The sequence below is a fragment of the Haliaeetus leucocephalus genome, unplaced genomic scaffold, assembly GCF_000737465.1.
Source record: "Haliaeetus leucocephalus isolate CR32 unplaced genomic scaffold, Haliaeetus_leucocephalus-4.0 Scaffold819, whole genome shotgun sequence".
Taxonomy (NCBI): domain Eukaryota; kingdom Metazoa; phylum Chordata; class Aves; order Accipitriformes; family Accipitridae; genus Haliaeetus; species Haliaeetus leucocephalus.
This window is the reverse complement of record NW_010973255.1, coordinates 3,469,478-3,485,164: the sequence shown is the minus strand read 5'-3', so window position 1 is coordinate 3,485,164 and position 15,687 is coordinate 3,469,478. Positions and strand designations below refer to the sequence as shown.

Sequence of the window (15,687 nt, the reverse complement as noted above, 5' to 3'; positions counted from 1 at the left end):
TAAGACAGGTCTTCTAAGGTGAGCTCAGGGAGGATGGAAACCTCCCACGGAGGAGAAGGGGAAAAAGCTTTCTTGATCTTGACTCTCAGTACAAATACAGAACGTGAAAGCAGGGCCTCATCATCCTTCTGACTTTTTGGGTTTTGCCCAAAACCCCAAACATTCCTAACTCATATTATGTTTATGCTTGTAAATTGTAATTGTTATTTTTCAGAAAGAGGTTTAGAACCATTAGAGCTGAAAATGGCAAATGTGAAATAAAATTTTGAAAAGGAATTAACAGTAATTAAGAGCAGATGCTGTTCTTTCTGATCTCATTTCATTTCTAACAGATTGTTTAGGCTTAGAGGAGACAGCGTATAAATTTGGATTGGTGTTCTGCTATATTATAATTATACAGGCAGTGAAATAGAGAGTTCTGAAAGAGCAGACAAAGTATTTAGAGGCTCTTACAATTGTGCCACTTGCTCTGTGTTTGCCTTTCTGACTTTCTTCCCTGGAACTCAGCGAATTCTAGTTAAATTTTTTCTGACCTCACTTACAGAAACAAAGTAATGTCCCTTTAAAAAAAAAATCAAATAATGAAACTACTTTTTTTTTTTTTTAGCAGAATATTTGGATTGAAAATATTGGATTTTAGAGATTTTTGATCTTCAGCCTTCATAATAGGTCTTGATTTAAAACACTGGAGTTGTGTAAACAATTAAGCCAATATACCCATGTCATACTTTAAGTGCCCTCAGGAGGGAAAACTTAATAAAGGTTTCTTATAATTTTGGTCTGAAGATCTGTGGAAAGAAGTAGCAATAAGTAGCATTATAGGAATAGCTGTGTGAATACTGAGACTCATGGAAAACAGTGTTTGTGATTCTCTGATGTCCTTATCCTTGGACTCTGGTTTGCCCTGCTGTTGCTGTGTACAGACAAGGCTATAGTCAAGGTGTGAGTTTTAGCCACTTTTTAGCTTTTAGCCATCTCTTAACTAAGAGGTTTCAGAGCTCAGCCTTAAGGGCTGAAGAGGCTGAGTGATCCATGCACATTCAGACCAAAATGTCATCTTATGTGCTAGGTAAAAGTGTAGATGTGGTCTCACCTTTCTGCTTGAAGTGGAGATGTCGGGCACCGAGCTCCTGGCACTAGAGCAAGCACAGGTTTTACATCTTGATCAAACAGGGGTGACTGAGCTATTGGTCCTCCAATGTGCTTTAGGATAGGAGAAACAGGTGCTGCTTCTCCTCTTCCTGGCTCTTTCTTGAGAACAGAACTTGCTGTAGGAATTATTTTTCTGTTTGTCTGTTTTATCAACTTAGATATTTTTGTCTATATAAACCTCTCTTAATTTGGTCGCTTTATTGAATGGTTGCTAGCTATTAGGTTGCAGCACTCACCATTACTTCCCTGCTGTCTTTGCCAACCTAATTAGTGTTTTTTCCAAATGAGGCCTATTACATGACCGTTGCATAGCTGAGATACTGTATTGAGTTGTAAATAACAGCCTTTTTCTGTGGTTATTGCCACTTTTCAAAACACCGCATTAAGATAGAAAAAAAACAGTGGTTCACCTGCGCGAATTTAAGACATGCGATGTGGGAATGTTCCGATTTCCCACAACGTTTTTGTATAATATAGCATCCCAGATTTTTTGCTATAGGAGATATTAGAAAAATTGGTGTTGCTATCAAGTTAAAGGCTTTCCAGACAAGCAGGCAGGACATTTAGGAAAGAGATAAGCTTGAGTTCAATGGTTAGGCCTATGTTGTTCAGCATATTCATAAGTTAGCTGGAAAAAAAGGCCCGAATAACAGTGATAAAAATGGGGATGACATTAAGTTGACTAAGGTCATGAAGACAAGGGCAGATTGAAAAATGGTGCGTAGTCTCACTGTCTCTGAAACAATATAGTTGAACTGGAAAATGGTCCGAGAAGGACAAGATGAGTTCAAAGGTGAACAGGATAACTCATGTGAGCAATGACTGAATATACTAAAAATGTTTGGAAAAGAGAAGATTAGCAGTGAGATGATGACCTAGGGAATGATGGTATCTTCCAATAAAATAACTAGATGCATTAAATGAAAGTAAGAGATTTTTCTTCCAGAACAACAGGAGATTATCATTTTCCTAGTGTTAACTCAGAGCATGAAACTTCTTACTGGAGAGTACTATTTCCAGAGTATATAAAAAATCTGAAGTGGATTAAATGCCTAAATGGGTTCAAAAAGCATCTGGGCAAACTTGGAGGAAAAAATGTTAGGGGACATTAAGCACAAAAAGACCATCTTTGCCTCTGGAAATCCCTGAGCCGCATACCACGGGAGCCTGAGAAAGCTTTCTGTAGAAGCATATGTTTGTCCTGCTGTATGTTTTGCCATAAGCATCTGGTATCAGTTGCTGTTGTAAATGGGATACTTTGGTAGATGGACCTTTGATATTGCTTTTAAAACTTTTTATTGCTTTTGCTTTACTTTCCTTCAAAGCACCTGGAGACAGAGTTATTCTTTATTGTACAAAGTTGTTTATTGGCTTGCAAAAATTAGCTGAAATTTATATTTCAGGTACCATGGTAATTAAGACATATGGTATAAACATATAGGATTACAGCTGGATCAGATGAAAAAAGAAGATTGCCTTATCATTTGTTGTGGGAAGAGGAATAGTCTGGACACCTTGTAGCTGTGTCTTAATATTAGTAGAAGCTGCAAAATGATGATAATTAAATGATCCCCAAATGATAGTAAGTATCCACTGGAGGACTTACTGTTGTAGGATTGAATCTGCAATGACACTGGATACTGGGTCTCAGAGAACGTTAATTGCTAGAGAAATTGTTTTTGATGAAATAGAAAGCTACTTAGTAGGTCAAAAGTCTTTAAGGCAAATTATAAGTTTATTAGATTCAAAATATTTGATTGGTTAAATTTTTTATATATATATATTTGTTGTTGTTGATTATTTCAGAGGACTGCAGGGTTCACAATGTGTGTTACAGTAGCAATAAATTAAAACCATCTGAGCTTTATGTTGTTCCTTACTGCAGCCCAACAACCTTGTCCATAAACCATTTCTCTGTTGCTGTCAGGGGTATATGTGTTACCTAATACTACTTCCAACAGTCCTTGTGTTCTTTCATGGCAACCCTTCCCTTTCTGCAACTGCCCAGACTCCCAGTTTACAAAGAGATTTGCTCATACCTGTTGCGGATAGTTGCTGCCTTCCTTTTTTAGGATGGTCATACAGTTTTGGATTCCCAAGTCTAATGTCACCTCTAGAGAGTCATGCTTGCCAAGACAGGGCTTTTTGTAGATTTTCCTCCATGGACCCACTGCTGCTTCAGGGTGTCTTATTGCCTGGAAGAGAGGGATTTTTATCATATTGTCACTGATGTGGCACATAGTGCTGTTTTATATTAGAGAGGATAATCAGCTTAATTTGAACATTATTGTTCTGTGTTCTACACGTAACATAAATTTATTTGTCACCTACTCTTAGCTGGGCGCTCAGAAGACCTTTCTGGCTTTTCAGAAGTTCAGATTTCCGTGTTTATACAAGAGTTTGTGGAACAGATATTGTGTTCTGTGTCGGCAATCACTCAAAAATACTGTTAATTTATCTGTATATGAAAAAAGGATGGTCCAGCCATGGCTTTTATTCTGTAAGTGTCTTTCTCCTGCCAAGCACACGATAGATGAATAGCTTAATGGCAGTCTAGGTCTTGTAGGTTTTGGCCACACAAGGATTTTGATATGTCTTATAAGGTCATGCAATTGTTCAGTCTGGTGTATGGTATCAGATGTAGGTCATATCCATAAGCTGCAATTCATTAATTAATTTATTAACAGTGAAGGTTTTTACTTTTCCTTAAAGCACAGTAACCAAAAATTTAAAATTCAAAAATACTTCTTTCAAAACTTGCCAGCATTAAAAGAACCCTGATATTTGAGAATGCAGTGCACATCTACACATAATTTCAGCGGCATTAAAATGCAGCATGTTCTGAGTGATGAAGTGACTAATGGTTTATTCATCATTTAATTTAACCTTCTGTAACATTTCTCTGAATTAGTTTGCTTGAACAAGAGTATGTCTTAAAAATAATAATTAAAATGTGATTATGTTTCTAATGATAGCAAATGCATGGAAACTTAGTATGTTGCTTAGAAAATAACTACTTCTGTTGTTAACAACGGCCCCTCTTTTGTAGTCTGACTTGGAGCAGGTTTAGCTTCCAGCATGGGCTTTTGTATGTTATGCCATTACCTTTTGCAATGCTGTTCTCTTTTTCTTTAGATATTTACCCACTGAAGTCCTTTAGCCCCTTTAGCTTCACAAAGAGTAACTAAATTCCTCTTATTCCTCACTAGAGGGCATGTTTTTCAATGCTTTATTCATGTTGATATTTCTTTATCATTCTGTCCAACTTCTCATCCCACTTGAAGACTAGTTACCAGATTCAGGTAACACAGAGGTAATTTAACTTCCTTACTCTCTCAGAGTTTCCCTGGCTTTTTATAAAGTTAATTGTCTTTATTAGATGTAACTTCCCACTGGAAGCTCAAAGTGGGCTGATTTGTCTCCATCATTTCCAAGTCCTCTTCATAGCTGCTACTGTTTCCATCCTGTATATAAGCTTAATGTTCTTGGTTTTAAATGTATGTCTGTATTTTTTATGATTAAGCTAGCGAGTGATTATATTGCTTACACTATCAACCTGCTTTTTGCATTATTTTCCACATGCCATCATGACATCTGAATCATGATTTCTGGTTTTTTCCATGTCGCCATTAAAAAAATTGTCTAGGGTAAAGAAGTAAATGGTATGGCATTCTTCTAGAAACACTTCAGTTCAGGTCATTACCCTTTTGCCATTACATACTGAGATGTGTCATTGAAAATACTTGAATTCAGTTAATCTGTTGCATGTTTTTACAAAATCAAATGTCTCATAGAAGTCTGTTTCATCAAAACTATTATTTTTCCAACTAAACTTATAATGTCACCTAAAAAGCCATCAAGGTAATTTGATCAGGTTTTTTTATGAATTACAGTTGATGTGGATTATTATATTAAAAACTTTTAAACCTGCATTAATCAGAGTTTGTGTTAGCTGTTTTGTTATAGAACCCAAAGTAGATGTCAGGCTGACAGATCATTTAATGCTTTAAACTATGGACTCACAGTCAGTTTTCTTTTTCATCCTAGTTTTTTGAAAATTCCTTAGCTTCACTGAAATCAGAGTTAATATTCTGTACCAATAATACTGTTGGCCAATCCTTTTAGGACTCTGTAATGCAAAGTACTCACGTTTAAGTACTTTAAAAGATGTAGCATTCTTGGGCAGTATATTTCTATTCTCAGAGCAGGCTGACAAAATATCCCTCCTCTACAATACTAGTGAGCTAATTTATTAGGTTTCTTTTCTTCTTTCTCTTTAGTTTTTGTGCAGATTACTTAGCTTCAGTGCAATCTGAAATTTCATATGTGGGGATGGGGAAAAATAGAGCTACTAAAAAGATAGGGCTTAAAAGGTGTTTGAGAACAGGTGTAATAAAAATAGAGACCAAGACGGTGTGAACAAAGCAAAGCATTTTGGCATCCAGAATATTGTAGAATAAGCAGAGTTTTACAGAAAAGTGAATTGCCACAGTTGTAACAAGCTCAGTTTTTCTGCAACAATTGAAGCAATCTCCTGCAGAATAGTGTGTAGCCACGTGAAATGATGGCAATATAACTGACTTAAAATGCACTGCTTCCAAACTTCAGACACCACACGGTGGTGTGGTCCCTGTGTTGCTGTGGTACTCTTCAAGCATGGATAAAACCACTATATTATTATGTGCTGTCATACTAAGGCAATACTTAATAGGAAACATGGTGTTTGTTATTTGTTCTCCATATATAGACAGCAGTTTCTTTCCGCCAATTTCATTCTTGAGTGCTGTAATCAATGCTTTGTAATTAAGAATGTTGCTCTTAAGCTTCAGCTCTATTGTTTCAGGCTGTTTGGTGACTCAGGCAAATGCCATTCCATCAGTCTGTGACATCTGAAAGTCATTTTTGCATTTGCTAATAAAGGAAGAATACAGGAAAAGAAAACTTTTTGTTTTTAATAGTAGTAACCACTTTCATAAAAATAGCAGGTACTACAACTGTCTAAATTCACTCCTAGTGATTCATAGATGAGTTGTTTTATTTCAGACATGTCAAAGCTGTTTCCTTTTTTCAGTGGTTCTTTATGAGTAGACTGATTACCTCTCTCAAATGTTTTCATTAAAAATAATTATATCAACAACTGTTTTGCAGAACATAACAATATTTTCTAAGTTATTGTGAACTATATTTTGTTCCTTCTCTTCCTCTTTGTTATTTGAAAAATATATTTCATAGCACAACACTTAACTTTAAAAATATGTGCCCTTTTTATTTTTTCCTTTTTTTTCAAGATAGTACTCAAGAGTATGTCAGGTGTATTCCTCGAAACTGACTCAGAATATACCTCTAGTGAGGACACAACACAGAAGCAAAATCACTGCCATTTATTGGGCTGGTAAGGTAGTTCACCCTGTAATTTGTAGTCTGAAGACCAATATGAATCAAATACAATTGAAAACATGAAAAAAAAGAAAGTTGAATAATGTGTTTCACTCATAACACTGAATAAAAGATAAATAAGATCTGTTTTAAGGGAACTTCTACACATTTCACTTTAGCAAGTTCATGCTAATTTTAAAGAATAAATTACGCTAGGATCTAATAAATTGTATTATGGAATCTCCCCTTTGCTTATATCTTTGGATTGAAAGTAACGTTCATGAAAAGTGAGAATCTCAAATAGAGAATAATACAACCTGTTCCATGAAATGCACACAGGAATGACCACTGTTGTTATGCTTTCATATCTACCTTCATCATTATTCTTTCATATTCATATTTTAGTATTGCTATAAGCAACCTCTTCATTTTGCATTCATTGTTTCTAGCGTTGTTTAAATATGGAGTAGGAGAGGTCACCTCCTTCCTGCAGGTGCTATAGTCCAATGGAAATATAAACAAGCAGTTCATCACCGAATTCTGATTGCATAGTGATCAGCATTTGTTCCCCAGTTTATTCAAAATGCTGTATTGTGTCCTCTTCCACAGAGATACAGCACTTGCAGTATGGTGAATTGTCCACGAGTCTGTAAAACAGCATTCCACCAGGAAACATGGCCTGGGGTTAGCTGATCAGAGCTATCCTTTCATTTTATAGGAGGCACTTTTCCATTTTCCCTCCGTCATGCCACAGGCAGCAAGGCGCTGGAGCAGCCGGCGGCTGCCCCTTTCTGCAGCTTTCCCAGGCCACTACAGCAGGCGTGGGGATGGAGATGCTCACCTCACTCTCGCCCTGCTCTGGGGGCAGGGGATGGGCAGTACACAACCGGGGGGCCAGAAAGTGCTGACAGTTCTGTAGGGTGGAGCCACGGTGGACCTACGAATAGACAAAACTCAGCCCAAAATGTAAAGAGAACAAATGTCTGGTTTATTGCTTTTTCTTTTTGCTTATCCAGCTCCAATGCACTTTTTAACCTGACTCTCTGAATAATGTTGTTCCGCTTACAAAACTGGGGTGGTTTTACTCTCTCCTATTTATTCTTTCAGGATTTGTGGATTTAACACTCCATGATCAGGTCCATCTACTGGAATGTGCCTGGTTAGAGATACTGATGATTGGCTTAGTCTGGCGCTCCATGGAACACCCAGGAAAGCTTTTATTTGCACCTAACCTATTATTGGACAGGTCAGTCTGCATGTTGCTGTGAATTATTGAAGTTAATTTATTTCTACTGCAATGAGATTAATTTTTAGCTCCTAGCCATCTCACCAATACTACCATTTGACAGTACTTCATAAGTTAGAGCAGGGCTATAGTAGGTGAGGCTGGAAAAGGAACTCTAGAAACCCTAGAAATGCTCTGGAATGTGACGCTGGTCATTTATTAGACAAGTAACACGTCTGAAATTTACCTGCTGCTGGAAGAACTTTCAAAGGCAGCAAAAAATTTCTCAGATAATCTGTACTGTTTGTTGCAAAACTAATTTAAATTAAAATTAAATACTGAACCCTAATCACTTTAATTCAGATAATTAATTCTGCTTATTTAAAATCCTCTTAGTTATTCTTAGTTAGAATGGGTTTATCGAAGCAGCCAGGCAAAAGTTTGGAAGAAAATCCTGGTAGAGTCTCAACTGCCATCTTATTTATTTGTAGAGAAAACATTAAGGTGTGGGTTTGTTGTTGTTGTTGGTTTTTTTTTCCCTCCTGAAAGCTGGAGTCAGGTATGTAAAACACACACCTGCTTGCTGCCCTAAGCCTTTTTTAGCCAGTCTTGCTAATATGTTGTATGTGTTTCTAAGTGAGAGAGAAAAATATGTTTCTCTGCCATACAACAATATCCTGGATTTGAGCTGGCACAAATAGAAGCAAGAAGGTTGATAGATTTTTAACATATATTCTAGCTACCTTAATGCAAACTCAAGTTCTCCTTTTTTTCCAGTCACAAAAAATTTCAGCCTTGGGAAAGAGTGTTAAAAGAGAATAACCAGTGAGCAGGGGTTTTGGCAAATGACTGGCAAATCTAGAAAAAGTGAGTTAGGATAGAGTCATCCTAGCTATTGGTAGTTCTCTTCAGTTGAAGACAACCGCCCACATAGCAGAGTTGGCAGGAGAGAGATTATACGTGCACTTCAGTGCCGAGTCTGGCATCTTGTCTAAACTGAAGTGAAGGAAGAGCTGAACTGAGTAAGTGGCGAGGCAACTAGGAGCTGGGCAAGCTTCTGATCTCATCATGGAACTGCAGGGGCAGCGAGCTACAGCAGAGGCATGGCAACAAAAAGTCAAGGGCAGTGCCTTCAGCTACTGCAACCATTAGCTGGCTGAATGAATCAAAACTCTTATTAGCAGAAGAACATCTTTTGAGCAGCTTGCTCTGTTAACTGTGGGGTACTGAGTTTTCATGTTTACATTTGTGCAGTGTTAATCCTTTGATTCCCCTGCCCTCTATTTGCTAAAAAATAAGGTTTACTTTTTGTATTTTAGTAAAATATAAATGATAATGCCTAACAGTAAAAAAATATAATATTTCATAGGAATAGAGAAGTATTTATTGCCTTAGGAAAAACCCTATTCCACCTGTGTAAGCACATAATCTGTGAGCTATGGAACTAGATATGTATAAAACACATCCTCATTTTGTGTACAGAAAATATCTGCTGGCCTAAATGTAAGTATAGTCTTCTCAAGAAAACACAACAGTTTTAAAATAATTTCTTAGTGCACATAAGAAGTAAAATTTACTACTGTAGGAAAGTAAGTATAGCATATTACTGAAAACTACTATAAGTTGCAATATAGCTTCCAAAGACCAACCCATCTGTTCCACGTTCTGTAATACAGGTTGTAAGAAAAAATTAAAAACTGAAAAGCAGAGCCAGAGTACCATTTTTCCTCCTCTTAGCTAAGAAAAACAGCTAGGAAAACATTTGAAACTTTGGTTTTCCTCAACTAAAAATCCCCATGCTCTGAATAAAATGGAGTCTGAGCAGTTTAAGCCAACTCTGCTGGATTAAAGAAAACAATTGCATGCAACTGGAACCACATTTTTTTACTTTAAGGCTCAAAACCCAATTAACTTCATAATCAAAACAGGCTCTTTGTTTTCTGACTTTCAAACATGACTGCTTCTAAAAAATTTAGATCTATTACATCTTCTCATTTTCAAATAATAAGAAACATGTTTCTAAGGCGTCATATACTTGCCTCACTCCACTTGGTAGGGATATTTGCTGAAACTAAAATAATAAATTATTTGACTCTGGGGAGCAGTGATATGCTAATTAGTTAAAACTCTGTTGATTTACTAGTTAATTAGTGCTAGCAATAGTTTGATGTGATAATTTGATTTAGGCAAGTTGCCTTTTGAGAATGTTATAGGGCAAAAGTATATTGTTTGTCAGATTTGAGATGGCAGGACACAGACTGATTCAAAGCCTGTTTAACTCAATGGAGTCCTTCCACTGCATCAAATATTTGGGCAAATGCTACAAGAGTGCAAAAATTGTTTGATGTATTATTGTTGTTGATCTAAATAATGAAAGCATTTGAATGGCTAAAATAATGGAAAAGATGGGTGCTGTAGTACAATTTCCTTTAATCTGTTCTTCACTCCTTACCCTTCAGCATGTTCTTTTCAGGATACTCCTTTTCAGTGTTTTCATCCACAGCATTCTGTCCTGAACCCCCATCACACTTTCCCTGTTACCTGATCTACGGGGTTAACAGCATCTGCGAATATTAATTTAGCTACTGCCTATAATCCAGAGTCACCAACTACAGATGGTAAAACCTAGATCTGCCTCTAACCTGTGTTTTTCTGGACTTACTGCAAATTCAGTATTGTTAATTTGTTCACCACATTTTGCATATGCCTCTACCTCTCTCTGATCATTCTGTGGCAGACAGCCTCTCTGATTTGCACATCCCTTTAATTTTTTTACATTCAGTTTTCTCCTGTCTCTAACAGATTCTTTCTGTCTAGAATCTTGGAGATAGATAGTAATTTGTATACATCTCTACATAAAGCTCAGGTCACTTCAAGTTTTATTATGCAGCTTTTTTATCTTTTGGCTAGATAAATACAGTCTTTTCTTGTTCATATCTGTCTGAAATGCCATAAAAATAACTTTCCAACTTTGCTCTTTTTTTGAACAAATCTGACTTTTCTTCTCCCAGCTCACTCCTCCTACTTGGGTCATATTAAACATGAGCTTGTCTTGACTCCGAAGATCTTTTAGAGACTGTCTTTTCTCAGTCTGTGAGGGTCAACTTGTTACATTTTCAAATAAATACCCCTATAATTTTGCTATGCAACAATTCACACTTAGAAGACGCCTTGAAAATATCTGTAAAGCAGCCCTTTGTTATTCATTTTAAGTTCCTTCTTAAAATTTTGCTTTGCCTAAAAGAAATATTATACAACAATTAAGCTGCCAGTATGTGTAGACTACTGCCTTCTGTATGGATGAATATCATCACATTAGGCCTTTCTATTCTCACTCTGCCTTGTAATTAGATAGGGTATTCTGTGGGGTAATGCACTCTTTCTTATTCTGTTAATGCACTCTCTAAACACTTCAGTCTTGGTTCAAAATCAGGACTTTTAGCAGTCTGCCCATTACATATAACTGGTACATTTTTACAGTGTACAACTGATGCTATTAAAAAAGATCAAATGAAAATAATTATAGATTAGAAAAATAGGCCCAATCAGGAAATACAATGGCACACTCACAGTGCTTGCAATTAATGTACACTACCTGATACAATCAAAGCAAGCCCAAGATAAATGCAAATCTTTTATATTCTGTTTCTGAAAATTAGTATCCTGTATAAGGCAAATCTAGAAGTAAAGGCTTAGGTCTCTAATGGGACAAACCAGATGTTTTCTGTCTGGAGGGTTCCCAAGAAACCAGACTTTAAAAATGTCATTAGACCAGGGCTGAAATTTGTCAGGCCTGATGATAGGCTGTTTATAATTTTGAAGAAAATGTAACATGTCTTCAGGAATGAGGGAAGTCATATTTTATTATGTTTTAAAGGATTTGTTATATTCAGATATCAGGCAGACCAGAGGTCACTCAAATGTTTGAAACATAATTGTGAAGAAACTCATGGTAGAAATAGCTGATTTGCTAAGGTGGATGACTTCTCACCTGAAACATCCTCAGTATCAGCAAAATGGGAAACCTACTGCTGCGTTTTAAAAAGGTGGGTGAAACTTCTGCCCACTAAGCCTGGTGACCATTGTAAAGAAACTGAGGTTGAGGTGTGAATAAACATGCCATAGTGGTAAAGAGTCATCGTGCATTTTGTAAGGGGAAACCATGTGCCATGAATACATTGGTGTTCTTTGAAGAAATTAAAAAGCAAGTGGATGAGGGAGATCTTGTTTGATTTCCAAAAAGTATTAAACAAGATCCAAATTTGATGCAGACAAATGTGAACTGTTGCATATAGGAGAAAAATAATCCTAATCTTCATAAATTGCATCCTGAGTTGATCTTACCATCTCACTGTTTACAGCATTCAGTTCTGCGGAACCAACAGTTCTTTGCTCGCCAGCAGTCAAAAAGTAAATAGACTTCAGCTTTCCCCAAAGAATCATTACAACAGGAAAAAGAAATAGTACAGATCATTGTTATTTCACTATTTAAATCTGTGCTACATCTGGAAAACCTTGCCTTTCTGATTTTCCTTATCTTAACAGGAATATTGAAAAAACAGGAAAGGTACTCAGAGGGCTTACACAGGCAATCAAAGAGGGAGATGAGCTTTGGTACAAAGAATAACTAAACAAACAGACTGACTTCTCTGCCTGTGATGCCCAATAGAAGAAGGGAAACAAAACAGAGATGGCAGGAATTGCATAAAGTCATGAGCACATTGGGAAGATGCATGGCAATCCACAAGTTAATTTCTCTTCTGATCTAGCACTAGAGGTAATCACTTGAAATCAGAAGATGTAAATGCCCATAGGTTTAGCCCAGAGCTAAGTATACCTTTGATATGAGCCAGTATGGCTGTTGTCATGTTATCTTCTAATGTTATTTTTTATCGTAATTGCAAGAAATGTCTAGCAGCAAAAAATCAGTCTAGGGACTTATAAAATTTCAGTTAAATTTAGTCAGTATTTCCATGTTTCTACCAGGTTATTTCCTTCTTTCTATGGAGAAATCTAGTCTGCTCTTAATTTTTTTTGTTTATTTGGAAACTCCTGTTCACTTCCTCTTCCACTGCTTGATAGAGCTTTTTCATTTTTTCAGAAGACATTGAAGAATTTTCCCTTTACTGACTTTCATATTGAGCAATGGCAGGAGGCCATGGATCTCTTTAAACTGCAGCTAGCATGAATAGCGTAAAGACTTACAGTATTCGCTGTAATTATTCAGCTGAATAATTTACTGTTTTCATGGCTTTGGTCTGAAAGTTTCTCACCACATCTGAAAAGAATCTTTAGGTTTTCTGTGCAGATAGTGCTTTCCAACGTTTTGATAAACAGAAGATTAGATACAATAGAAGAGCATCAGGATGAAATCTGAATATGTTTTGCTAGTCCCTCACCTTGTAAAATGTTCCAAATGTCTGAAGACATCACAATTCTCTGTCACTTGAGTAAATGCACGACATTCTTTTTTGGCACTGTGTAGCTGTGGATGCATTAATTACCATTGACGACTTAGAGAAATGGAAGCAAAGTGTTCACAGATGCTTGATTCAGAATGCTCCAATGACCTGCTGCTCTTACTTATTTCAAAGGGAAAAAGCCCATAGGCAACAAGTATATCCAAATTTGCACTTCAAAATAAATTTGAAAAACAATTGTACATCTCATTTTCTTCCCATCCCTAATAGCAATAGATTCTGTGCTGGAAACCCAACTTACTTACACAATTATCCTGTCATCAGGCTACTTACCTGATAGAGCTGAATGGATCAACTTGTAAAGAGTTACGGAATCTCTTGAAATAATTAAATTTCTCTTTCATCTTTCACTTTACTGTTGGATATTGAGATGTATTATTATACTGTAGGTCCCAGAGAATGAAAAAAATATTACAAGAAACAGAATTATATATCTTAAAACAATGCCAAATGAATAATTTCTCTTTATTGTAAATCAGTCTTCACCGTGCCTTGGAGCAAAATTCAAAGACTACCTGATTTTGTAATTCAAACAACCTAAACGTAAATCAGGAGGACCCTTCCAGAGTTTGGTGAGGTGCTGGATAATGCTTAAAGTGATGAACTCTAAAAAAAAAAAAAAAGAAAGAAAAACCCCTCTCATTATGATCTTTCCAATTTTCAGCTGTTAGAAAAAGAGGTTCCCTGGGTGGGTTTGTAGGCACAGAACAGAAGTTTTCAGAGAGAATGAAATAATTTCTGGATTCAAGAATGCCCCTACACAAATTCTAAGACTGCTTGTTCATCTAGTCACTCTGACCTTGGAACTTGGGCCCAGTTCTAGGTCATGTTGAATTGTGATGCTGATCTTTCAAAAATTAAACTTTCTTTGCATTTCTGATATGAAGAGAATTTTGAATTATTTTTGGCTTTAAGGTGTTTCATACTGAATGTAAATTAAACTGCAAAAGGCCTTCCTGTCAACAAGAATAACTTTTTCAGCCAATTATTGTAACTTTATTATTCCCAAATGGAGAGCCTTCATAATAATTTTCTAATCTAAATCTCAAATGCAACAAAAAATAATCAGTGTTCTTAGAATTTTTATAGCAACATTTTAGAGCTTTTTCCCTATCTGACATATTTATGGATCCATTTCACATCATATGTTACCAAGAAAAAAAATAATTAGAAAGGTACCTAGTAGTCAATTGTCTGTATGTTTCAGACCTGATTCACCACTGCTGAAATGTATAGTGTACTCTTACTTTATCTGCCTAGGTAGGTGATCCTTTGTTGATCTAGTCAGGAGAGACACTTAGTCATGACTACATGGCTGTAAGGGCAGAGTGATCAAGGGCATGGGAGCCCAGGTGGTCAATCCACTGGGGCGGCTGAGGAGAAAGGGCTTGAAGAAGAGTGGACAGATCCTGCAGGTCACCAACTGGTTGCATAGCTGGTGTCAACAACAGGGATTCAACTTTTATGATCATGGAACCTGCTCTGAGGATTGAGGATGGCTAGGAAGAGATGGGATCAGCCTCATCAAGTGGGGCGAAAGCATAATTTCCACAGGCTGGCTAACCTAGTGAGGGAGCTTTAAACCAGGAATGACAGGGAAGGAAGATAATGACCCACAATCAAGTGAGGAAGGTGGTAGACTGGGCTGGCAAGAAAAGAGTTCAGTGGGATGCAGATAAGAGAGATGTTGTAATCAACACAACGTAGCAGTAGGAGCCCCCCCCCTCTCCCCCCAAGCGTGTGTATGCACACAAATACAGAAGTGCCTACAGGACAGCATGAAGGGGAGAGCTACATACATTTTCTGGGAAATCAGTGCAACTGGGTGCTCTCTGTGCCACCAATGCTCCCTCATGGCAAAGAAAGCCAATAGCCTCCTGGGCTGCATTAGGAAAAGCATTACTGGCAGCTAGAGGTAGGTGATCCTTCCTCACTGCTCAGCCATGCTGAAGCAAATCTGGAGTGCTATGTCCAGTTCTGAGGTCCCCAGTACAAGATAGAAATGTCCGTACTGGAGTGCGTCCAGCAAAGGGCGTTAAGGATGACTGATGGTCTGGAGCATCTCGCATACGAGGAGAGGCTGAGAAGACCCAGATCTGATCAGTGTGTTTAAATATCTGATGGTGGGGGAAAGTAAAGAAGACAGAGCAAGATTCTTCTCAGTCACAGGACAAGAGGTTGTGGAGTCTCAATCCTTGGAGATACTGAAAACACAACAAGATATGGTCCTGAGCAAGCTGCTGTAGGTGGCCCTGCTCTGAGCAGGGGCATTGAACTAGATGATCTCCAGACAGCCTGCCCAACTTCAGCAGTTCTGGTATTCTGTGAGTAACTGTAGCTGAAAACCACTTTAAACTAGATTTTTGGGGTTTTGTTTTGTTTTGGAGTTTGTTTTCTTTTTTAATTTATATATGTCCTACTCCATATTTATTGCAAATATTTGACAAAGATTAC

The 15,687-nt window shown here is 37.1% G+C and overlaps 1 protein-coding gene across 1 annotated transcript in view; it reads left to right on the top strand.

Moving 5' to 3' along the window:
* ESR1 (estrogen receptor 1) overlaps positions 1-15,687 on the top strand; it is a 115,848-nt gene that overhangs the window by 80,812 nt on the left and 19,349 nt on the right. The window contains exon 5 of the mRNA XM_010581893.1: positions 7,636-7,774. Coding sequence (XP_010580195.1) covers positions 7,636-7,774 — 139 coding nt within the window. The remainder of the gene's footprint in view (positions 1-7,635; positions 7,775-15,687) is intronic.